At 43.8% G+C, this 25,024-nt stretch overlaps 1 protein-coding gene across 4 annotated transcripts in view; it reads left to right on the top strand.

Annotated features, from left to right (window-relative positions):
- Positions 1 to 25,024, top strand: part of SPATA13 (spermatogenesis associated 13) — a 133,675-nt gene that overhangs the window by 36,720 nt on the left and 71,931 nt on the right. For 3 of the 4 annotated variants that reach the window (XM_063951678.1, XM_063951680.1, XM_063951679.1), the window contains exons 3-4: positions 8,217 to 8,579; positions 10,552 to 10,696. In XM_063951678.1, the coding sequence (XP_063807748.1) occupies positions 8,217 to 8,579; positions 10,552 to 10,696 (508 nt within the window). The remainder of the gene's footprint in view (positions 1 to 8,216; positions 8,580 to 10,551; positions 10,697 to 25,024) is intronic. The other variant, XM_063951681.1, reaches the window with a different exon arrangement.

Here is a 25,024-nt window from a genome sequence, read left to right as displayed (position 1 = left end):
CCACGGTGAAAGGGGGTTTCGGAGAAGAGGGGGGGGGGGGCACATAATTGGCAGCAAATAATAGTATTACAGCGCTACTGGGTAAACACATTGTGTGTTTTTCCTGGGGTATTAGCGCTGGGTGTGTGCTGGCATACTCTCTCTCTGTCTCTCCAAAGGGCCTTGTGGGGGAACGGTCTTCAGATAAGAGGATTCCCTGAGTGTGTGGTGTGTCGGTACGTGTGTGTCGACATGTCTGAGGTAAAAGGCTCTTCTAAGGAGGAGATGGAGCAAATGTGTGTGTGTGTGTGTGTGTGTGTGGTGTCTCCGTCGACAACGCCGACACCTGACTGGATATGTGGAATTAAGTGCTGAGGTAAATTTATTGCACAAAAGATTAGAGAACAGACAGGGAATCTACCCATGTCTGTCCCTGTGTCGCAGGGGCCTTCAGAGTCTCAAAACGCCCACTATCCAAAATAATAGACACTCATACCGACACGGAGTCTGACTCCAGTGTCGACTACGATGATGCAAAGTTACAGCCAAAACTGGCAGAAAAGTATTCAATATATGATTATTGTAATAAAAGATGTTTTGCATATCACTGATGACCCATCTGTCCCTGACACGAGGGTACACATGTTTAAGGGGAAGAAAGCTGAGATAACATTTCCCCCCTCTCATGAACCAAATGAATTGTGTGAAAAAGAGCGGGAATCTCCAGACAGGAAACTGCAGTTTCCCAAAAGAATTCTCATGGCGTATCCTTTCCCTGCTAGGGCACGATGGGAATCTTCCTCTAGGGTGGACAAGGCGTTGACACGTTTACCCAAAAGGTAGCGCTGACATACCAAGATACAGCTACCCTCAGGGATCCTGCAGATAGCATGCAGAAAAGTACTTTGAAGTCCATTTACACACATTCTGGTACACTACGCAGACCGGCGATTGTGTTGGCAGGGGTTTATAGCGCTGTAGCAGCGTGGACAGATACCTTATCAGCGGAGATTGAAACCCTAGATAAGGTTACCATGTTATTGACCCTAGGATATATAAAAGATGCTTTTGGTCTACTGGGTTCTAGAGTCAACGCTATGTCGATTTCTGCTAGACGTGTCCTGTGGAACATGCAATGGACAGGTGATGCCGACTAAAAGAGGCATATGGAGGTTTTACCTTACAAGGGTGAGGAATTGTGTGGAGAAGGGCTCTCGGACCTGGTCTCCACAGCTATAGCTGGTAAATCTGATCTTTTGCCTTATATTCCCTCACAGCCTAAGAAAGCACGACATTATCAAATGCAGTCCTTTCGGTCGCAGAAAAACAAGAAAGTACGAGGAGCATCCTTTCTTACCAGAGGTAAGGGCGCAGGGCACAGCTAGTTCCCAGGAACAGAAGTCCTCCCCGGCATCTACTAAATCCACCGCATGATGCTGGGGCTCCGCTAAGGGAGTCAGCCCCAGTGGGAGCACGTATTCGACTCTTCAGCCACATCTGAGTTCACTCACAGGTGGATCCTTGGGCAATAGAAATTGTTTCTCAGGGTTACAAGCTGGAATTCGAAGAGGTGCCTCCTCGCCGGTTTTCCTTATCGGCCCTACCGGCTTCTCCCCCAGAAAGGGAGATGATATTAAATACAATTCACACATTGTATCTCCAACAGGTGGTGCTCAAGGTTCCCCTCCTTCAACAAGGAAGGGGATATTACTCAACCTTGGCTGTAGTCCCGAAACCGGACGGTTCGGTCAGACCTATTTTAAAATTAAAATCTCTGAACCTATACTTGAAAAGGTTCAAATTCAAGGTGGAATCGCTCAGAGCGATCATCGCCAGCCTGGAAGGGGTGGATTTTATGGTGTATCTAGACATAAAGGCTGCATACCTTCATGTTCCCATTTATCCACCCCATCAGGCGTACCTTAGAATTACGGTACAGTATTGTCATTACCAATTTCAGGGTAATTGGCGGAAATGATGGTGCTCCTACGCAAGCAAGGAGTCACAATTATCCCATACTTGGACGATCTCCTAATAAGGGCGAGATCAAAAGAGCAGTTGTTGAACAGCGTGTCACTTTCGCTGAAGGTGTCACAGCAACTCGGCTGGATTCTCAATATCCCGAAGTCACAGTTGGTTCCTATGACTCGTCTGCCCTTCTTGGGTATGATTCTGAATACGGACCAGAAATGGGTTTATCTTCCGATAGAGAAGGCCCAGGAACTAATGACTCTGGTAAAAAAACCTATTAAAGCCAAAACAGGTGTCAGTGCATCACTGCACTTGGGTCCTGGGAAAGATGGTGGCATCTTACGGGGCCATTCCCTTCGGCAGGTTCCATGCGAGGACTTTCCAATGGGATCTACGGAACAAGTGGTCCGGATCACATCTACAGATGCATCAGTTAATCACCCTGTCCCCTAGGGCCAGGGTGTCTCACCTATGGTGGCTGCAGAGTGCTCACCTTCTGCAGGGTCGCAGATTTGCCATCCAGGACTGGATTCTGGTAGCCACGGACGCGAGCCTCCGAGGTGGGGGAGCAGTCACACAGGGAAGAAACTTCAAAGGTCTTTGGGTCAAGTCAAAAAAACTTGTATTCAAATCAACATCCTGGAGCTGAGGGCCATATATACAACGCCCTTCTTCAAGCGGAAACATTGCTTCGCGACCTACCGGTTCTGATCCAGTCAGACAGCATCACCGCAGTGGCTCATGTAAACCGCCAAGGCGGCACAAAGAGCAGAGAGGAAATGGCAGAAGCCACCAGGATTCTCCGCTGGGCGGAAAATCATGTAAGCGCATTTTCAGCAGTTCATTCCGGGAGTGGACAACTGAGAAGCAGACTTCCTCAGCAAACACGACCTGCATCCAAGAGAGGACTTCTTTAGGAAGCCTTCGCACAGATTGCAAGTCAGTGGGAACTGCCACAGATAGATATGATGGCGTCCCGCCTCAACAAGAAGCTACAGAGGTATTGCACCAGGTCAAGAGACCCTCAGGCAGTAGCTGTAGATGCCCTAGTGACACCATGGGTGTTCCATTCGGTCTATGTTTTTCCCCCCTTCCTCTCATACCCAAGGTGTTGAGAATGGTAGGAGGGAGAGGAATGAGAACAATCCTCATTGTTCCAGATTGGCCACGAAGGACCTGGTATCTGAATCTGCAGGAAATGCTCACAGAAGATCAGTGGCTTCTTCCTCTAAGACAAGACCGGTTGCAACAGGGGCCATGTCTATTCCAAGACTTACCGCGGCTGCGTTGGACGGCATGGCGATTGAACGCCGGATCCTAGCGGATAAGGGTATTCCGGATGAGGTCATTCCTATGCTAATAAAGGCTAGGAAGGACATGACATCTAAACATTATCACCGTTTATGGCGAAAATATGTTTCTTGGTGTGAGGCCAGGAATGCTCCTACGGAAGAATTCCATTTGGGCCGTTTCCTTCACTTCCTGCAAACGAGTGAATTTCAGCCTCAAATTAGGATCTATTAAGGTTCAGATTTCGGCCTTATCCATTTTCTTTCAAAAGGAATTGGCCTCTCTCCCTGAAGTACAAACTTTTGTGAAGGGAGCACTGCATATTCAGCCTCCTTTTGTACCTCCGGTGACGCCTTGGGACCTTAACGTGGTGTTAAGTTTCATTAAGTCACACTGGTTTGAACCACTTAAAACGGTGGAGTTGAAAAATCTCACTTGGAAGGTGGTCATGTTATTAGCTTTGGCTTCGGCTAGGCGAGTGTTGGAATTAGCGGCTTTATCACATAAAAGCCCCTATCTGGTTTTCCATATGGATAGAGCGGAATTGCGGACCCGTCCTCAATTCCTGCCAAAAGTGGTTTCATCCTTTCATATGAACTATTGTGGTGCCTGTGGCTACGCGTGACTTGGAGGATCCCGAGTCCCTTGATGTGGTCAGGGCTTTGAAAATTTACGTGGCCAGATCGGCTACAGTCAGAAAAACAGAAGCACTGTTTATCATGTATGCAACCAACAAGATTGGTGCCCCTGCTTCAAATTAGACTATTGCTCGCTGGATCTGTAACATGATTCAGCAGGCGCATTCTACGGCGGGATTGCCGTTACCTTAATCGGTCAAGGCCCATTCCACTAGGAAGGTGGGCTATTCTTGGGCGGCTGCCAGAGGGGTCTCGGCGCTACAGCTGTGCCGAGCTACTACTTGGTCGGGTTCAAACTCCTTTGCAAAGTTCTATAAGTTTGATACCCTGGCTGAGGAGGACCTCCTGTTTGCTCAATCGGTGCTGCAGAGTCATCCGCACTCTCCCGCCCGTTTGGGAGCTTTGGTATAATCCCCATGGTCCTTACGGAGTCCCCAGCATCCTCTAGGACGTAAGAGAAAATAAGATTTTAAACCTACCGGTAAATCTTTTTCTCGTAGTCCGTAGAGGATGCTGGGCGCCCGTCCCAAGTGCGGACTACTTCTGCAAGACTTGTATATAGTTATTGCTTAAATAAGGGTTATGTTATAGTCTCATCAGTCTTGGACTGATGCTATGTCGTTTTCATACTGTTAACTGGATAGTATATCACAAGTTATACGGTGTGGATGGTGTTGGCTGGTATAAAATCTTGCCCATGGATTAACAAAAATCCTTTCCTCGTACTGTCCGTCTCCTCTGGGCACAGTTTCTCTAACTGAGGTCTGGAGGAGGGGCATAGAGGGAGGAGCCAGTGCACACCAGATCTAAAGTCTTTCTTAAAGTGCCCATGTCTCCTGCGGAGCCCGTCGATCCCCATGGTCCTTACGGAGTCCCCAGCATACTCTACGGACTACGAGAAAAAGATTTACCGGTAGGTTTAAAATCTTATTATTTCCTCCTTTCTTGTAACATTCCGTGCAGTTATACGCACAACACCTAAGTTAAACCATCACGAACGATGCTCCAACTTCTTCGTGACAGTCCCCCCAGTATCCCTCATTGTCCAGTCCCCCCAGCATCCCCCATCAGGTGTCCAGTAGTCTCCCCCCCCCCCCCCCCCAGTATCTGCCATCGTGTGTCCAGGCACCAATGCCCCCCAGTATCCCCTTTGCAGTGAAGTGGGACTAGCAGAGGGGGAAAAAGCTTAGCCTGAGCTGCCGCCCGCAGTCACACCCGGCCCGCCTGCACAGACCGCAACAGGGCCGAGCATCTCTGTGTAGCACTGCAGAGTTCCTCCGTGCCCGGCCCACCCTCTCTCAGCGTCATGACATGCTTACTGCGCTTGTCAGGACCCGAAACACTAGGGAGAGGAGGAATTAGCAGGCCAGGGCCGGGCGCAGCGGAACTCCACAGTGGTTCACAAACAGAGATGCTCGGCCCTGTTGCAGTCGCCGGTCTGTTCTGGCGGGCGGCGCTCATTAGCAAACGGTTCTCAGAACCATACCTAACATTAGGTATCGGTTCTCCTGAACCGGTGCGAACCGGCTTAATCCCACCACTGCATTTACCCCTTAGTGAGGCCGGGATGCGCCGCTGTCAGTGAGGTGGAGATATGCTGCTTGTCTGTGAGCAGTGTCTTTGTTAGTGATGCAGCGGTCTACCATTGGAAATAGAAGTATATACCAAGTATATAAATGCAGGCGCTGTAATGGGTGTTTCTCTAGCTGCTGTATAATGGGAGATAGTCAGTCTCCCCAAAAGGTAATAAATATAGAATAGGTTACAGCACTATAAATTTAAATAAAAACACAGTTTAATAAATTAAAAAGACATGAAATTCATACTGTTGAACTAAAAAGTAACAAGCTTAAAGATAGGGAAATTATCAATAGTATAATATAATAAGTGCCAGCTGCAGATTGAAAACGACCGTGTCCCTTTTATATGGATGGACAGTTCATGTCAATAGGCAGATTGGTATGTAAACTTCCAATGATGGTGGAATTACCGGCTGTGTGTTCCAAAGCATAGGATCCTGTAGCGATGGTCCATGAAGCAATAGGATTCCAATAAAGTCAGTATCCTTGGTCCACAGTAGCTTGATCAGCCTTGTAAGTTGCCAAGTGGTTTGGTGTCCAAAATCCAAAGGAAATTACCGGATGGAAATAAGGGAACAAAAGGGCTCTAAAATTGCAGCGTGTACACTGGCTTCTGACGCGTTTTGCTGCTTCCAGGCAGCTTTGTCCTTCGACCAAAATATTATACTATGGATAATTTCCTTAGCTTTAAGCTTGTTACTTTTTAGTCCACCAGTATGACAATTTCATGTCTTTTTAATTTATTAAACTGTGTTTTTATTTAAATTTATAGCGCTGTAACCTATTCTATATTTATTACCATTGGAAATAGCTCAGGAGTGCGGGTACACTGAGAAGTGAGCGGTCATTTGGAAATAATGCATGGTCATGTGATCTACTGTGTCCAATCATGCTAGTGGGATTTCTGTCCTTATATCACACCATTGTATAAATGACAATATTGTGCAAAAAAATAATAAAATATATATATATATGACAGAGAACTCTGTAACATGAGTGCACACATTAGATCACATGGTCATGCATTGTTTACCAACAACCGCACGCTTTCCAGCGCAATGGCACACTTGTGCTACTTCCAGCTGTCACATTACTATCTGTAAACACATCCAACTGTAAGCAACAACATCCGTCACAGAGAGACCAGTGACCGATAAGAAGCCGCTTCAGTGACAGACGTACACTTTTCTGGCTGAAAAATGAAAACTATTTTTCTTTTATTTTTTCACTTGAGTTACAGTACACTGTTATCCAGTTACATGTTTCTTTCTTAATAATTCAAATGAAACAGCCTGTTCTGACCAATGTTTTCCTTCTGCTGTATGCTGTATGTTTCACCCTATTTTGTCACAACGGGGGCTATTTTAGAAGACAGATCTACCACTCTTGAGTGTGCCGTCACGCTCTGATATACCCATGCCTTTAACCAAGGCGTGGGTATATCAGAGTGCATATAACTCTTACATTTATATCTACATGGTGCAGAAGTGTGTTCTAGTGACAAATAACGGATATGCAACTAGATGTTGCCAGGTTATTCCTTGTACAACGTGCGTATCATGATCTATTATCTCTGTGGTTAAGCTCTTGTGTGGACAGGTATGTAACGAGTTAACCACTTACAGCTGCTCTGTGAAAGGTGCAAAGTCCACCTGCAAGCACAATGAGCCAATAACTAGGAGCTGGAGCCTCTGGTTTGTTGTGTGTAGTTGTCCTGTGGAATTACTTACCATTAAATGGTCGGAGGCTGGGATGCCGACATTCGGGAGCCTGTTTTTTCAGTGTGTATGTGGGACCCCGTTGCCAGTTGCAGATAAAAAGGTAATGACAGTGTGCTCGTCTTCACCACTTGATTTGACTAGCCTGCAGAAAGTGGCAACTAGTTATTGGATCTTGGTGTGCTTGTGTGTGTTTTGGAGGTTGGTGTTGTTGTTTTTTTAATCCTGAGTAATTAAGACCTCCATTAGGGGAAGATTTGTTACTGACTGGATTTCTTTAATATTTCTTTTGCAATGGTTTTAAATTATTTTGTCCGTATCCTGTCATTGAGTTTAAATAAAGCTTTTGTTGCAAATTATTTTGTTTTATATATTTATAAAAAGGATCTTGATCTGTTCAGTTGTTGTTTTTACAGAATGGTAGTACTATATCAGCCGTCATAAAAGGCTGATTTCATAAATGACTTCATAAAAATGAGTGTTATTTCCATCAGCAAAGGTGCTTTGGGGCCAATTCAATTGTTTTTGGTGTCTAAAAATCCTGTCTAAACTGGACTTTTTAGACGCCCAAACAATAGTCACAATTCAATTGTTTGTTGCTCAGTCATATTGCGCATGTTGCACCCAAACTCCCGTTTGGACGCCCAAAGTACCAAGTTTCAACACATTTTGCCATGCACCTCAGGAGGCTGCGAGAAAAAAATGTGAGCTCTGTGGGCGCCCAAACGGCAGAACAATTGAATTGCTGCCATCAGGCGCACTCTAGTGGCGGCCGTGCCCAAAAAAAACCTCTTTAATCAGTACCAATGAAAAGAAGTGATTCTAGAAGTGTGCTAGGATTATCATCTGTTTGGAAGGCTTTGGTCGTCCTTTACCGCTTTACTCAGTGATGCGGATTGGTAGTTTTCACTAGTGTATACCCTGGGGCACTCTTCCTCATTATTTGTAATTCGACCCTTCTTTGAGTATTTTTTTGTTATGTTTAACGGACTTGACATTCACCAGGTCACCTCACTTGCATTGTTCAACTTTTAAAAAAGGTTCCAACCGAGGCCTCGCCAACAAAATCTCCAGTTCAGGATGAAGAAAAGGCTGAATCTCAAAAAGTGGCGTCCCGGAAATGGGCATGTGGAAAAAGTCGGTGTCGGCCAAGGCCCGTTTCAGACTATGGTCAGATGGCCATCCGCAGTTTCTCTATCCCAGAGGACTCTGTGCCCACAGATTGCCAAGGCACTGGTGGTGGGAAGTGTAATTTCCCTTCACGATCATTTAGTGTGGAGCCAAAGGGTCGTCAGCCTAGCGTGGAGTTTCAAAGCAACTGTAAGAGAAGACCTATTTCTGTGATAGGTGGGGTCAGCTTTTATGGGACAAGCGAAGACGAAGGTGGAGATCTGGTTCAACAAGTAAGACTTGGAGCATGAACTCTACCAAATCGATGGCCTTCAGAATCTTCTCTCCTCTTGAATGGCCCTCTCTAACATTGATCTTCTGATCATTTCCGTCCTCTCTCACAATAATTCCTGCATGCTCTTAAACCTTCTCAAGTTTCTTCCCTTTCCTGATTTATTTATTTTATTTTTATTTTTTTAAATGTATTTCTTCCTAAAAAAAAATTACCTTTAAACATTAGATATGATCAAAAGGAGATGTATTGATTTTGGGCTGGTGAGAATCTGCATGAAATAATGTTACAAGTAATTTGTACTAATCCTTTTTAATAAACTTGACTTGATATTACCCGGAGAAATATGTAGTATATTGATTACTTTTTCCCACCAGGTGCGTTATCTGTATTTTTTATTGTGTTGTGTATTGTTATACATATTTAAATATTGAGCTCACTGGCTGTAAAACTTGGTGACTGTAAGTTTTTGTTTTAGGTGATGATCAACTGTAATGACATTGGGTTTCTAACACGTGTTTCCGATACTGTCAATTTGCAGGCTGCAGAATGTGAAATGTCACATTTTAATGCTTAGCAGCAATACAGAAATGAATAACTATAGTAGCAGTTTGAACACTTTTTTTGCTGGTTACATCATTAAATTATCTTGTTACTTATGTTTTTAAGCCGGATATTTTATAAAAGCTTGTAGAGAGATAAGGTACCAACCGGTCCGCTCCTGTCGTTTTTCAAACATAGCCTGTAACATGGCAGTTAGGAGCTGGTTGGTTGGTACTTTGTATCTCTCTCTTTGGCAAATTTCCCCCCTTAGTTTCACACTAGAATTGCATTTCTGGCTGTTCCAAAAATGCAACTTACATCATATATTTGAAACATTTGCTAGGAAACTTTTTGAATCTTTTTGTCATATAAAGTAAATAGTTACTGTATTTTTATTTTTTATACATTGAATGCCATTTTGTCACATTCTGCCCACCACAATTTAGCTTTTTTAGATTTATTTTTTTTGTTTAGTTTGAGCAATTCCACAATTTTTTGTGTCTACAACTGTTAGTAAAATTTCAGTTGACTCATATCATAGTCCTTTACCAAACTATACATTCCTGTGTTGCATTTATAAAACCAAAGGTAGCTTTGTTGCTCATACTTAAATTATGGCGATTACATTGATAAATAATAAGTCATAAAATAAGGTCAACAAAATCTATATCGGTAGATGCGGATCTGATCATAGGTTCTTTTTTAAATCTGTCTTAAGTATACGGCATTAAGCATAATCTTGACACTATTGTCTTCATGTAGTATGGAGTTGGCCTTCATTTTGGTTCTGTGCTGTATATTTTATGGGATCCGGTCTCTAGGTCGACACTATCTAGGTCTACCACTATTGGTCGACAGTAACTAGATCGACAGTGTTTCTAGGTCGACAGGGTCTCCAGGTTGACATGTTCTAGGTCGACATGAGTTTTTCACGATTTTTTCTTTTTTTGAACCTTTTCATACTTAACGATCCACGTGGACTACGATTGGAATGGTAATCTGTGCCGAGCGCAGTGAGGCACCTTGCGCAAAGCTCGGTCGCCATGTGAGGGAACACGGTGCACTAATTGGGGATCCCGGTCACTCTACGAAGAAAACGACACCAAAAAAACATAAAAACCTCATGTTGACCTTTTGACCTGTCGACCTGAATTTACACAATTGGTGCGGAATCACCAACCTTTCTTGACCTAAAGACCCTGTCTACCTAGAAACCCTGTTGACCTAGTTACTGTCGACCAATAGTGGTCAACCTAGTTACTATCTACCTTCCATACCACACCCATATTTTATTATTTAAGGTTTTGTACTTGTCAAGAGTTTCCCTGTAAATATACAGTTTAGTGTAGGCTCAAAGAGGAGTTGTAGATTTCTCCATCGTTATTTGTCTATATTAATGGATTATATTTTGTTCTGTGTCCTGTTTGTAGCCGATTCCCCGGCCTCCGGTTCCCTCGCACAAGGTGCCACCGTATAAAGCAGTTTCCGCTCGCCTGCGACCATTTGCATTCTCGCAGAGCACGCCTATCGGCCTGGATAGAGTTGGACGCAAGAAGACCATAAGGATTTCTAACAGTAAGTTTTTAAATCTTTTTGCTTCACAAGCCTCCTCCACTCAAAGCTGGAAATTTTGTTATGGATAGAGCTCAGTAAGGTGGGATAAAATGCAGTTCTGTTTTCCCTCCGTCCCGTGTACTCTAATCTGGGAATAAATGGGGAGTTTCTAGAATGAGGGGTATTATGCCAGTTTTCTGGGCCATCACCTTTACCAGATTGGAATAAAACTGTGCGTAACGGAAGTAGAACTTTTGCACTTACGGTTGTCTTTATGAACTATCCCAAAAATAATCATTTTTAAGAAACTTAAGATGCATATGCAAATTCCCCTGCCCCCATTCTGTCCAGAAAAGGAAGCGAACTCTATGCTGGTTGTTTTGTGAGTTTTAGTGCATTTTGGCGTTTATATTTTTTTACAGTAACCTTTGTGATTCTGTTGTCATTGCTGAAACCAATGGAAAAATTACATTAATCATGAATTTCTTTTTGGCTTTATTATGGTTTATTATTATATCAAATAGCGTCCTTCTGTTTGTATTACTTTTATATTTCGATCTTAGTTTTGATAATAAGTAGGGCTATGATACATAATTTCAGTATTTTAAACCTTTCTAATTGCTGCATACTGTAGTGATAAATTACTTTGCACGGCAATTTAGCAAAAATCTCTTGCCACTACAGCCAGAGCCAAAACTAGTTTTGGTGCCCTGTGCCAGAAAAAGCATTGACGCCCTCCCCATATTTTTCAAACAGGGACATAAGGGCGAGACCTGATGCTCAGTGATCTTCCCACATGATAGATCTATATTTATATTTGTGGAACACCTGTACTTACAGAACACTTCCAAGAAAGAATTGGGACACCATTTATGCACTTACTTTGAGAGCTCCTTATAATTTAGTTACATTATCCTTTTATTTTAATTCACACATTTCTTAACAGTCATACACAGGACCTTCAGACACATTCTCCTTTATTTAAAGCACACATTTCAAAACACTTACCCAAGATTCATACCCATGACCTTCCATATTACAGTCGGACACCTTACTCATGGAGCTATTTTCTCCTGTCTGGGAAGTACAGTTTGAGAGCTTTTTGAAATGTGTGCCTTTAAATAAAGGAATGTGTGGCTGAAGGTGCTTAGGGACATGAGGGTGAGATGGGGTCAACCAGGTGATCCCGGTGATTAAAGAGGAGAAAGTTGCAAGTGAGATTGATTAAAACAGAAAATTGACAGGTGCTGCAGAACAGCACCCCCTGCCTTGCAGTGCCCTGTGTGGTGGCACATGTCGCACCACCCTAGTTACGGCCCTGGGTACAGTGGATCCGATAAGAGCTCATTCTGGCGAAGGGTGTATAGCAATGAGATGTCTTTTACTCTCCTTTTTCTGTTGGTTATTTACTGCTCATGGACAGCTATCATGCCACACATGCATATTCTATGCCACAGGTTCTCAAACTCTATCCTCGGGACCCCACACGGTGCATGTTTTCCAGGTCTCCTCACAGAATCACAAGTGAAATATTTTGCTTCAGCTGTGGACCTTTTTTAAATGTGTCAGTGAGTAATTAATACACCTGTGCATCTGCTGTGGGTTACCTGCAAAACATGCACTGTGTGGGGTCCAGAGGATCGAGTTTGAGAACCTGTGTTCTAGGCCATTGGTTCTTAACCTCGGTCCTCAAGTACTCCCCAACAGTTCATGTTTTCCAGGTCACAGAGCAGTTGAACAGGTGTAATTATTACTCAGTGACACATTTTAATAGACCCACAGGTGAAACAAATTATTTCACTTGAAGTCCTGTGAGGAGATCTGAAAAACATGAACTGTTGGGGGTACTTGAGGACCGCGGTTGAGAACCGCTGTTCTAGGCTATCGGGAAGTGACCCGTAAAAACCTCTCTGGTGATCTGTAGCCTTTAGGTTACAGCTGCATTTGCTATTGGTGCCAAGCTCTGAAAAGCTAATCTTTTAAGAGATTGATAAAGTGGCCCAAATCACAGTCCCCTTTGGGACTAATTGGGACTTCTGTCTTCGGTGGGTAGTCATCACAGTAGATAGATGCTTAATTTGCATAGGTAAATTATGTAGAATCTTTTGCAACACTTCAGTAGTCGGCAGAATACTAAATTATGGGTTTGGTATATACCTGATATAAATGCAAAAATAATTGTCTGGGGTGTTTATTATTTTAATGCTTCTTTTACTGTTCTGCTAAATTAAATTGATTAAACTCTTAGATCAAGAAACCCCTAAATCCAGTCACCCAAAATAGTGGTTTAAGCTTAACCAGTCAGTTTAAATTATTTTTCAGCCAAGCTGAAGCGGATTGTACCTTTTTTTTCTGTCCCATTTGTCACAAGACATTGCCCTTCTCCTAAGACAGGAATGATGATGTAAGGCAAAATATACCTGAATGTTAGATGTTTTATGTCAAGCTTTCTGGACAGACTATCTGAAAATCTTACTGGAAATTTCCAATCTCATGTACAGTATATGAAAGTGACCCTGCAAGCAGCCATTCTGTGGGCGTAATAAATATATACAATGCAGCCTATGGATTCACTACAGACTAATGGCAAAGACTGTGATTCCTGTTTTACCTATACATACCTCCCAACATGACCCTCTCCAGGAGGGACACAATGCTCTGCTCCTGGACTTCCCTCTTAATTAATGATTGCCATCACCTGTGCTGAAACACCTTTCTTATCCATTATCCTGTTCAAAACAGGTGCAGACAATTATACATTAAGAGAAAAGTCCAGAAGCAGAGCATTGTCTCCCTCCTGGCAGGGGCGTTTTAAGAGAGGTGGAGGCCCGTGTTCAGCCTCCTCCGTTCGGGCCCCCTTCTCTCTGCCCGGAGCGCTGTAAAGTCTGAGCACTAGATGGCTCAGACTCTACTGCGCATGCGCAGATCACCGGGAAAATGACGCGGTGGCCATTTTCCCTGAGATTTCTCTACTGCGCATGCGCAGAACTCTGTGAAAATGGCCGCTGAGCCGTTTTCATGGAGTTCTAATAGCGCTGCGGATGCCGGCGCTGGACTTCGGAGGGGTAAGTATTTTAAAAATGGGTGCGGTGGGGGCCCCCTGTGGACTCAGGGGCCTGTGTGCACCGCACACACTGCACCCATTATAGAAACTCCATTGCCTCCTGGAGAGGGTCATGTTGGGAGGTATGCCTATTACTGTACAGCACATCTACTGTATGAAAAGTAAACTGCCTTATCACAGTCGTCTATTGGAATTGTTCATTTATCTTGGGGACTGACAGAACTATGATTCATTGTTACATAACTATTCTGCAGTCTGTTGCTCAGATTACACTGTTCTTGGTACACATTGGATTCTGGAACGAGCAGCTGGTAATATTTGCAGATCTAAAATGGAATAAGTTTCTGCACTTCCTTGTCCATAAAACTGCTGAGTAATTGTCCTTCTCTGAATCTGATTCGTGTCATGTCAGACTTGTGACTTTCTCTTTGTGACACTGATCTATTTGGCTGAATATGTGCGCACAGGTGGCGGAGGTGTGGCAGGGTGTTGGTACATGCCAGCGGATGCCCTGAGTCAACGAACAGCCCAGTACTCAACCAGGGAATATAGTTACATTGCCGGCAGTCGGGATCCCGGCGGTCAGGACACCGATGCCAGAATCCCGACCGCTGACAGACGGAATCCTGGCTAACAGGCTATTCCCACTCGTGGGTGTCCACGACACTCTATAGAGTGGGAATAGAACCTGTGGCGAGTGCAGCGATGCAAGCGGCTTGCTAGCACTCACCCCTCTGCTGGCAATGTGTACTCCTAGTTATGCATACACTGTCTTGTTGCATGAAGCTGAGCCAAGGGCACAAGAACCGAGGGAGCAGAGGAGCTGTTGCCCCTCTCACCCGCCATGATTTCTGCTAGGTGGGCAAAGACTGTGTGTGTGCCCCCCCACCCCCCCATGAACTTGCTACACTCTAGCTGTTGAAGAATCTGCCTGACGAAGCACCCACCTCCGCAGTGATTTCGCTGAGAAGCTCAGTAAGGAGTCTGACACAACGAAAGCCCTCCTCCAGCAGGTGGTATTGCTCAGGGTGCTTGTCGTGACTGTGCCCGCTTCAGCTGTGACATCGGAGCACACCTTTAGCGCAACTTCACAGTTTGAAAACGTATCTGATATCTACCATGACGCAGAAACCCCTAACGCAGATCCTGATACTTCATGTTCATCAAGAACACACAGGTGTGCTGAACTTCTGCAACGTGTTGAGAGAGTTTGTAGGAGTAGGTCCTTCATGCTACTTCCTAAAGTCATGGGGCTAGATGCATCATTGCTTCAAAAGTGGTAAAATGGAGAGAGATAAAGTGCCAGCCAATCAGCTCCTACCTGCCATGTCACAGGCTGTGTTTGAAAAAAGGCAGTTAGGAGCTGACTGGCTGGTACTTTTTCACTCTCCATTTTATCACTTTCTAAGCGATGATGCATCTAGCCCATGGTATCTGTTCTAAACTTGTGAAACTTTTATTTTTTTAAATACAAATTGTCTTATTATAACTACCAAATGTTCTTTAATATAGATTGCCAAATATACAGGTTGATTTTATTTATTTAAAAAACTCTAAGTGTTCCGTTCATAAACATTTAATAAATAACCTGTATTGATGAACCAATATTTAATTTACTTTTACCCTAAATTTCGTGCGGTCAGTCCAGTAACAAACATGGAATATAGCAATTTATATTTACAGCACATACCGTAACCAGTGAGGCAGTGATTATAGATGTATAGCACATACCGTAACCAGTGAGGCAGTGACTATAGATGTACAACACATACCGTAACCAGTGAGGCAGTGACTATAGATGTACAACACATACCGTAACCAGTGAGGCAGTGCCTATAGATGTACAGCACATACCGTAACCAGTGAGGCAGTGACTATAGATGTAAACACATACTGTAACCAATGAGGCAGGGACTATAGATGTATAGCACATACTGTAACCAGTGAGGCAGTGACTATAGATGTATAGCACATACCATAACCAGTGAGGCAGTGACTATAGATGTATAGCACATACTGTAACCAGTGAGGCAGTGACTATAGTTGTACAGCACATACTGTAACCAGTGAGGCAGTGACTATAGATGTATAGCACATACCGTAACCAGTGAGGCAGTGACTATAGATGTATAGCACATACCATAACCAGTGAGGCAGTGACTATAGATGTATAGCACATACTGTAACCAGTGAGGCAGTGACTATAGATGTATAGCACATACCATAACCAGTGAGGCAGTGACTATAGATGTATAGCACATACTGTAACCAGTGAGGCAGTGACTATAGATGTACAGCACATACTGTAACCAGTGAGGCAGTGACTATAGATGTACAGCACATACTGTAACCAGTGAGGCAGTGACTATAGATGTACAGCACATACTGTAACCAGTGAGGCAGTGACTATAGATGTACAGCACATACTGTAACCAGTGAGGCAGTGATTATAGATGTATAGCACATACTGTAACCAGTGAGGCAGTGACTATAGATGTACAGCACATACTGTAACCAGTGAGGCAGTGACTATAGATGTATAGCACATACCGTAACCAGTGAGGCAGTGACTATAGATGTATCACAAAAAAGAACAAACGTTAAAAGTAGGCGCAAACACTAAAATTGAGTCCTTACATAAGTATCCTTATGGCTGGACAGGAGTAGAATCTTGGATTGGTGTATACTTCGTGTTCTTGTATCCCTTGTCCACACAACCTCAATAATATGGAATACTTCTTTTTCTCAATAAAGAAGGAGAGGTCATAGTGCAGATCATTTTTTTACAGGGATAACATATTTATTTTACACAGAACACTTACAAACATCATAAAACAATGAGCATATAACCACTGCTAGTGGGGAAGAACTGAAATGCGGTATCTTCTAGTTACCCTCCCAAGATGGCACAAGGGAAAGCACCGGAGGTTCCGGACACCACAGCGGTACCAGGGAAGTCGAAGTACCAGGATCAGTCAGCCCACGGTCCAGAGATCAATTCGCACCACCTGCTTAACGCGTTTCGGACCTTCTTGGTCCTTCCTCAGAAGCATGGTGGTGAGTGGCACTAGTACACATATTTATACCTCTAACCTAATTGCATAACCAGGTCCATGTGAATGAAATCCTCCCGCCGAAAAAAACGTTTTCCGCCGCGACCGGAAGTCACGTGACCGGAACCGGAAGTCAGATGCGTTCCAATAGCTACTTCCTGCAGTCTCTTATGCGTTCCACTGGCCGAATCCCACGACCGGAAGTCACGTGACCGGAACCGGAAGTTAGATGCGTTCCAGCAGTTCCTTTTGTGTTCCACCTGCCGGTTTCCACGGAAAAACAGCATCCTTAAGTCCAGTTCCAAGTTTAAAATGTTCTCAGCCATAATATAGTCCAAATAGATTTGGGAGGTAGGTCCATTGTATATCCATACCCAAAAAATAAATAAAATAGGAGTAACATATTAAAAACATATGAATCAAAACTTTGGAAATCTTATAAAAATATTTTTAAAGATACAATCTCAGAGTGAGGGAAATAGCAGCAAAATATCATACATAATTTAGTCAAACATCCACCGAGTTATTTTTAATCTTAAAATGAATAATGACAAAAGGTTGATAAATAAGGAGGATCATAGAGAATGAGGGGATCTACAGGAACCACTTAAGTTCAAAGTCCCCGTTCAACCCTCCCGGGGACAGTGTTTTTAACATGTAGATCCACCTCATCTCTGCCTTTGCAAGTCTTATTTCAACATCTTTTTCCCTCCATGAAGGGGTAATTCCCTGTATACCCCAAAAGGCTTTAATAGCAGCTGGGTTGGAATTATGGAACTTTTTGAAGTGTGAAGAGACAGTATGGCTTTCCAGACCCTTTCTAATATTATAGGTGTGTTCGGCCAATCTCACTTTTAAATTTCTACTGGTCTTCCCCACATAAACAAGACCACATTTGCATTCTAATCCATAGATAACATTCTTCGTATTGCAGGTCAGGAATTCTTTAATACTATAGGACTTATCCTTTACATGGAATTCCTTCAATTTACTCGGACCTTTAACTAGTTTACACATAGTGCAGAGACCGCATCGATGGAATCCAATTGTTCTAATACTGGTCCTTCTGACCTCATCAATAGAGCTCTTAACCAATTTATCCTTAAGGGATGGTGCTCGTCTATATATAAAGACGGGATTGGCTGGTAATTTTACGCCAATAATGGGGTCCTGTTTTAAGATCTTCCAGTTTTTTTTGAAGACAGCCTCAATTTCTTTAGAAAAAGACGCCCTGCTGGCGTTGAAACGCGTTAGGATACAGGCTGTTCTTACAAGAACCTACATCTTCATCAGTTGCTGCACCCACGCAACACTTGTGCAGTTAAGATCACTTCCACAGTGATAACACCGGGAGCATTTGCATCTGCACCCCCTCTCATATCCCCGTTGCCGCGGCTGACCACGTCATCTGGGGAAGAGGCACTGACGGGTGTTGTTCCCTTGCAGTCCGGCGCAGACCGGCGACCTCCGGAAAACCAGCTTACACAGCCTCCCATCTGCAAGCACGGAGGTACCGGAGGCAACACAATCTACCTGCACGGCCATTTAGGCACACATCACGGTGCAGCATCGTTATACCCGCTGAGGCTCTGGTGCGCGTCACACATCTAACAGCAAGACGACACCACGGAGCAAGGTCAACATAGGCTCCTGCCCAGCGTAGTCGGGTGCACTCCGGAAAACCAACACCACAGCCTCCTGTCTGCAAGGACGGAGTTACCGGAGGTTTACAGATCTACCTGCACGGCCCACTCAGGCACACTACACGGTGCAGCATCACCTTTAACGCTGTGGCTCTGGTGTGTGTCTCTGTTAGCGAAGCGAGACGACACCAGGGAGCAAGGAAATCACAGGCTCCTGCCCAGCGGAGGAAATTTACCCATCCACCTTCAAAAAGAAATTATCCAATTTTTTGGGATCTGTAACGCATTCAGCACCTTATGACACACCAAGACGTGAGTGACTTATGACATGATATTATATTTATTTACTTATCATTCACAGATATAAATTCTACACCTCAAATGTGTTTTGCAATACAGTGTATCAAACATAGTGTTAATCCTTCAGGCACAGTTACATACATATTTTTTATAAACATGTGCATTGAAGTTCATAGATTATAAATAGTTCCCTGAGGAATTGAACAAGAAGTTTCTTTACAGTGCACAGTTTTTTACTATTGTGAAGTTTTATATATTGTGAAACATTGTTATATTATTTCATTTCTCCCGGGAGTGTGCTGTAACTTTAATTATTGTATATTAATAAATGTTTTTTAAATTCTTTTGATTGTCAAGCGCCACCTGTTATTTTGTTGGTTAGTGGTCAATTTCTTTATGATTGGAATTAAATTTACTAATAAAAGACCAATTAAATTGGTCAGTAGTTTTATCTTTCTCTTTTTCAACCAAAAGGCTCTGTCTTTCTATATTCAAGGCTCTCCCTTTTGCATTTTGTATTTGGGCTCTTTCATATCCCTTTTCTAGAAAACGCTCACCCATTTCTTCCATTTGTTCTTCACAGATATAGATGTATAGCACATACCGTAACCAGTGAGGCAGTGACTATAGATGTATAGCACATATCGTAACCAGTGAGACAGTGACTATAGATGTATAGCACATACTGTAAGTGTAACCAGTGAGGCAGTGACTATAGATGTATGGCACATACCATAACCAGTGAGGCAGTGACTATAGATGTATAGCACATACTGTAACCAGTGAGGCAGTGACTATAGTTGTACAGCACATACTGTAACCAGTGAGGCAGTGACTATAGATGTATAGCACATACCGTAACCAGTGAGGCAGTGACTATAGTTGTACAGCACATACTGTAACCAGTGAGGCAGTGACTATAGATGTACAGCACATACCGTAACCAGTGAGGCAGTGACTATAGATGTATAGCACATATCGTAACCAGTGAGACAGTGACTATAGATGTATAAAACATACTGTAAGTGTAACCAGTGAGGCAGTGACTATAGATGTATGGCACATACCATAACCAGTGAGGCAGTGACTATAGATGTATGGCACATACCATAACCAGTGAGGCAGTGACTATAGATGTACAGCACATACCATAACCAGTGAAGCAGTGACTATAGATGTACAGCACATACCGTAACCAGTGAAGCAGTGACTATAGATGTATAGCATATACTGTAACTAGTGAGGCAGTGACTATAGATGTACAGCACATACCATAACCAGTGAGGCAGTGACTATAGATGTACAGCACATGCCGTAACCAGTGAGGGAGTGATTATAGATGTACAGCACATACTGTAACCAATGAGGCAGGGACTATAGATGTACAGCACATACCGTAACCAGTGAGGCAGTGACTATAGATTTAAAAATACTCCCAATCAAATGAGATTAAGCTGTCAGTGAAATCTGAATAATAAATAATAAATCTGAATAAAAGCTAGGTTAATGACTGAAAAATGTAAATTTTTAAGATGAATAATTCAATGGGTGAGATTCAAATGACATATCACGCCCAATTTCCTTTCTAAAATGATCTCCGTTATTGCACATATTGCGTCCATAGTGATTAGGTTTAGCTGTGTAAAGGGTTGGGTGCCTCCCTTCTTCGTGGGTAGCGAGCTGAAATAATGATACCACGCCCTTGAGGGCAGAAACAGAACGGGTGTGAAAAGGGGTGAAAAGAATTGAATCTCCCCCAATGTATCTGTCTAACAGCTATTGTACTAATTGGTTGTTAATATTTAATAATGTATAAATATATTTTTACAGTAAAATAAACAATGAAGCTGGGGTTGGCCAACCTGAGAAACACTAACGAAAATGAACATACTGTTGGGATTTTTTGTATATCTACAGTCAATGGGGGTAATTCAGACCTGATCGCTCGCTATCGTTTTTTGCAGTGCTGCGATCAGGTCAGAACTGCGTATGCACTGCAATGCGCAGGCGCGTTGCACATGTAGAAAGCGGTGCTGTGTGATGGGTTTTACGAGGAATCCATTCGCACAGCCGATTGCAAGGAGATTGACAGGAAGAAGACGTTTGTGGGTGGCAACTGACCTTTTTCAGGTAGTGATCGGAAAAAAACGCAGGCGTGTCCAATCGTTTGCAGGGCGGGTGTATGACGTCAACTCCGGCCCCGGACAGGTGAAGTGATTGCAGTGGCTGAGGTAAGTCCTGGGCAACTCAGAAATTGTACAAAGTTTTTTTTGTACCGCTCGGATGCACATGTGATCACACACTTGCACAGCTAAAATACACGGTAGGCGGCGACTATGCGTATGCAGGACTGCAAAAAACAGCTAGCGAGTGATCAGGTCTGAATGACCCCCCATGTTACAACTGTTGTAAACCAAGACCCGAAATGCGAGACAGAGGGGCTCCAGGCCCTATAGCAGTCCTTGGCCTTTTGCCCCCTCATGAAAATTTTTGTTCCTACTTTTTTTCCTGTCAAGCATTGTTGATTATTGTCTCTGTTTGGTTGTTCCTTTCTGGTACCTCAGTTTACTGGCTGCTCCTTTTACAAACCTTTAATTGCATGCCATGATTTTTGTCATCAGACTTTTATTGCCCATTTGTGAGCAGGTAAGTATCTTTTTGAAAGAACTGCCTGCTCTCCCAAAAGTCTTTGAGTGATTCTCTTTCTAATCTGTGGGTGAGCATCTATATCTCACATGGGCCCTCATTCCATGATGATCGCTCGCTAGCTACTTTTAGCAGCCGTGCAAACGCATAGTCGCCGCCCACGGGGGAGTGTATTTTCGCTTTGCAGGAGTGCGAACGCCTGTGCAGCCGAGCGGCAGCAAACACATTTTGTGCAGAACAAGACCAGTCCTGTAGTTACTTATTCTGTGCGATGATTGCTGCGACGATGGTCCCGGTATTGACGTCAGATACCCGCCCAGCAAACGCACGGCCACGCCTGCGTTTTTCTAAACATTCCCAGAAAACAGTCAGTTGTCGCCCAGAAACTCCCACTTCTTGTCAATCTCCTTGCGTCTGCCAGTGCGACTGGAAGCGTCTCTAGAACCTGTGCAAAACCACAAATCTCTTTTTACTTGTACGACGCGCCTGCAATGGTGCATGCGCAGATTAGCCCCGTTCTGCCATAGTCACTGCACTGCGAAAATCCGTAGCGAGCGATCAACTCGGAATGACCCACATGGTGAGGACAGACATTTTGCCAACAGACACGGATATTGTGGGTGTCACTGTTTCCCAGGCTATGCTCACTGAATGGCTGCCTCAGTGGCGTTTAGGTGATTAGTGCATTTTAATTGAATTAAAATATAAATTAGTTTAAGCATGTAACGTACAAGTGATTATATTTAGGAAACATTTGACAGCTGGTTAAGTGCTGTATAACAGACATACTGTGGTTAGGTGTTGCTTCTATATTCCATTATGTATCTATATCTGGTCACATCCACTACTAGCATACAGTTGCTCAGCAACATCTTCTCATTAAGGGGTCTATTTACTAAGCCCTGGATGGAGATAAAGTGGCTGTAAATAAAGTACCAGCCAATCAGCTCCTAACTGACCTTTTTCAAACACAGCCTGTGACATGACAGTTAGGAGCCGATTGGCTGGTACTTTATCTCCATCCAAGGCTTAGTAAATAGACCCCTTAGTTCTTCTTATGGCGTGCGACTTATGTGGCACATTTGGAAGCGGTTTGTGGCAGTCTCTTAATTTCCAGCAACCTATGCAGGCTTGTCCTTGGTATTCAATATCAACCAGTTTCTTCAGGGACAGTGTCCAGGGCCGGTGCAATGCGGCAAACAGTGCAGGAAGCTATCAGGGTGGAGAGGCGACTTACCCGCTCTGCCAGCAGCCATCTATCCACAGGTAGCTGCACTGCCACTCCTGTCATACTGAATGACTGGCAGGCTGAGTCAGTGCAGCAGCATCCTTGATCCCCCTGGGTCCCCTCCTCTGATCTGTGCTCACTGGCCACCAGCCTCCTCTCCTCCACTAATGTATTAATGAATCTTAGCCTTTTTATATGTCACTTTATATCATTAACTTTTAGTATAAGGGAAACTATATATTTTTTTTTTATATATATACTTTTTCATTTATAATACATATTACATGCTAATCACCATTCATTGAATCTTGTATGTCAACCGCGCAGAGATGGAGCGCAAACATTACATAATTTACAATCATATATGTCAGACAGCTGCCTCAGATTCCTGTTCACAACTATGTGGGGTTTTGGCAAGACCGCTATTGACTGCCCTCTCCCAAAGTCTCCAGAGGCTGTCTCCTTCTGGGGAGAGCTGAAAAATCGGTTTCCCACAGGAAGAAAGGAGCAATTCTGAACCTTGTGGCAATTGAAGCCAGAAGACCCTTGCCTGAGCTTTGTCAAGGGGGGAACCTGAAGTTTCCCCTTTCTCCTCATTGGACCTTTTGGCTCGGAGAGGATGGGAAGTGGCCCTCTCCTTTTGGAGAGGGTCTGGAGACCGATCCCCCAGCTCCGTTTTGCACACAATGTGTGAATTAGAGCATGCACCTCAGACTTAGGGTGTGTACACACGGTGAGATCCTTGCTATGCCCGATTTTCACTTGCGATTTCCCTTGAACTCCCCGGAGCCCAGCACAACCGATTTTGACTAACTTTTCTTGAGATATGGACTATGGCCCTCATTCCGAGTTGATCGCTAGCTGCTGTTGTTCGCAGCACAGCGATCAGGCTAAAAATCAGCATTTCTGCGCATGCGTACGGGCTGCAGTACGCACGCGCGAAGTACTTTCACACAAAACTATGCAGTTATACACAAGGGCGAGCGACGCTTTTCTTTCGCTCTGTTGATCGGTGAGTGATTGACAGGAAGTGGGTGTTTCTGGGTGGTAACTGGCCATTTTCCAGGAGTGTGCTAAAAAACGCAGGCGTGCCTGGGGAAACGGGGGAGTGGCTGGCCGAACGCAGGGCGTATTTGTGACGCCAAAGCAGGAACTAAACTGACTGAAGTGATCGCAAAGTAGGAGTAGGTCTGGAGCTGCTCAGAAACTGCATGAAAATTTTTACGAGCAGTTCTGCTAACCTTTCGTTCACACTTCTGCTAAGATACACTCCCAGAGGGCGGCGGCTTAGCGTTTGCACTGCTGCTAAAAGCAGCTAGCGAGAGATCAACTCTGAATGAGGGCTTTTGTGTGCTTACGATTTTAGCTTATGTGAGATTTTGGCTTATGTGAGATGTCATTGACATGTGAGCTGAACTAGATAGTACACCTATCTAGCAAGGATTGACTTGCCTGCACAGTCTATCTTTTCTTGCGATGCCGACCTGGCGGGGCCGCGCATCGGGATCGAATCGGGATCGCAAGGTGACTTTCACCGTGCGATCTGAACTAACTTTTCTTGCGATTTTGACTATATAGTCAAAATCGAAAGAAAATATCTCACCGTGTGTACACACCCTTGAGCCTGGTGCCTGGCATACTTTGGGGTTCGGATGCTGTTGTCAGTGGTGGTGCCATAAGATTCACGTGCTTTGTGTGCTGTGGCTACATTATGTGTGGTGAGAGGCTGCCATAGTACTGAACAAAGATTTGATGAGAGGTGGATGCAGAAAAGTGGCTTTTAATGTGTACAGCGTCAATGAGTTTACAGATTGGTAGCTGGGTGCGTGTTGTGAGAGCCCCCTTTGTGTCTAGCCAGACAGCCCCATTTGTGTCTCGCCAGGCAGCCCCTTGCACATTACTTTTCAAAATATGAAACATTGTAAAGAGATATGTCAAGAGGTTAAATCTGTAGAAGGGTGCAAATTTACAGTTTACAGGGGGACGCAGAACACCCTAGCACCAGTCCTGGCAGTATCATCAATTCTACTAATGCTGTGTGTGCTTTCGTCTTCCGATTCTGGAATGTGATCAGGAACTTTCACTGTGCATAAACTTATGGATAAAAAATGCCAAATTTTGCACTAGGCAGGTATTTATCTAGCCTATTGACAGGTTCCACATCATTTAAGCAATTTTCCAAAGGCTGAATGCAGGAGATATCAACACTGTCTGCTGTGTTCAGCTAACTTATGCATGGTACTGTGACCGCATTGTTCTCAATGAGTACTTCGGTCTGGAGCAATTTATCTAGCTTCGGAAAGCTTTTCTGGGCTGATCCTGTTTGCTAACGCCAATTAATTAGTCTGTGAATTTAATTGTAAAATAAATAGATGTTCATAAACGGAGCTTAATAACTAGGTCCCTTGGAGTTTT

The sequence above is a fragment of the Pseudophryne corroboree genome, chromosome 2 (assembly GCF_028390025.1).
Source record: "Pseudophryne corroboree isolate aPseCor3 chromosome 2, aPseCor3.hap2, whole genome shotgun sequence".
Classification (NCBI taxonomy): domain Eukaryota; kingdom Metazoa; phylum Chordata; class Amphibia; order Anura; family Myobatrachidae; genus Pseudophryne; species Pseudophryne corroboree.
Note: the sequence above shows the minus strand (reverse complement) of the source record. Positions and strands in the feature narration are given on the sequence as shown.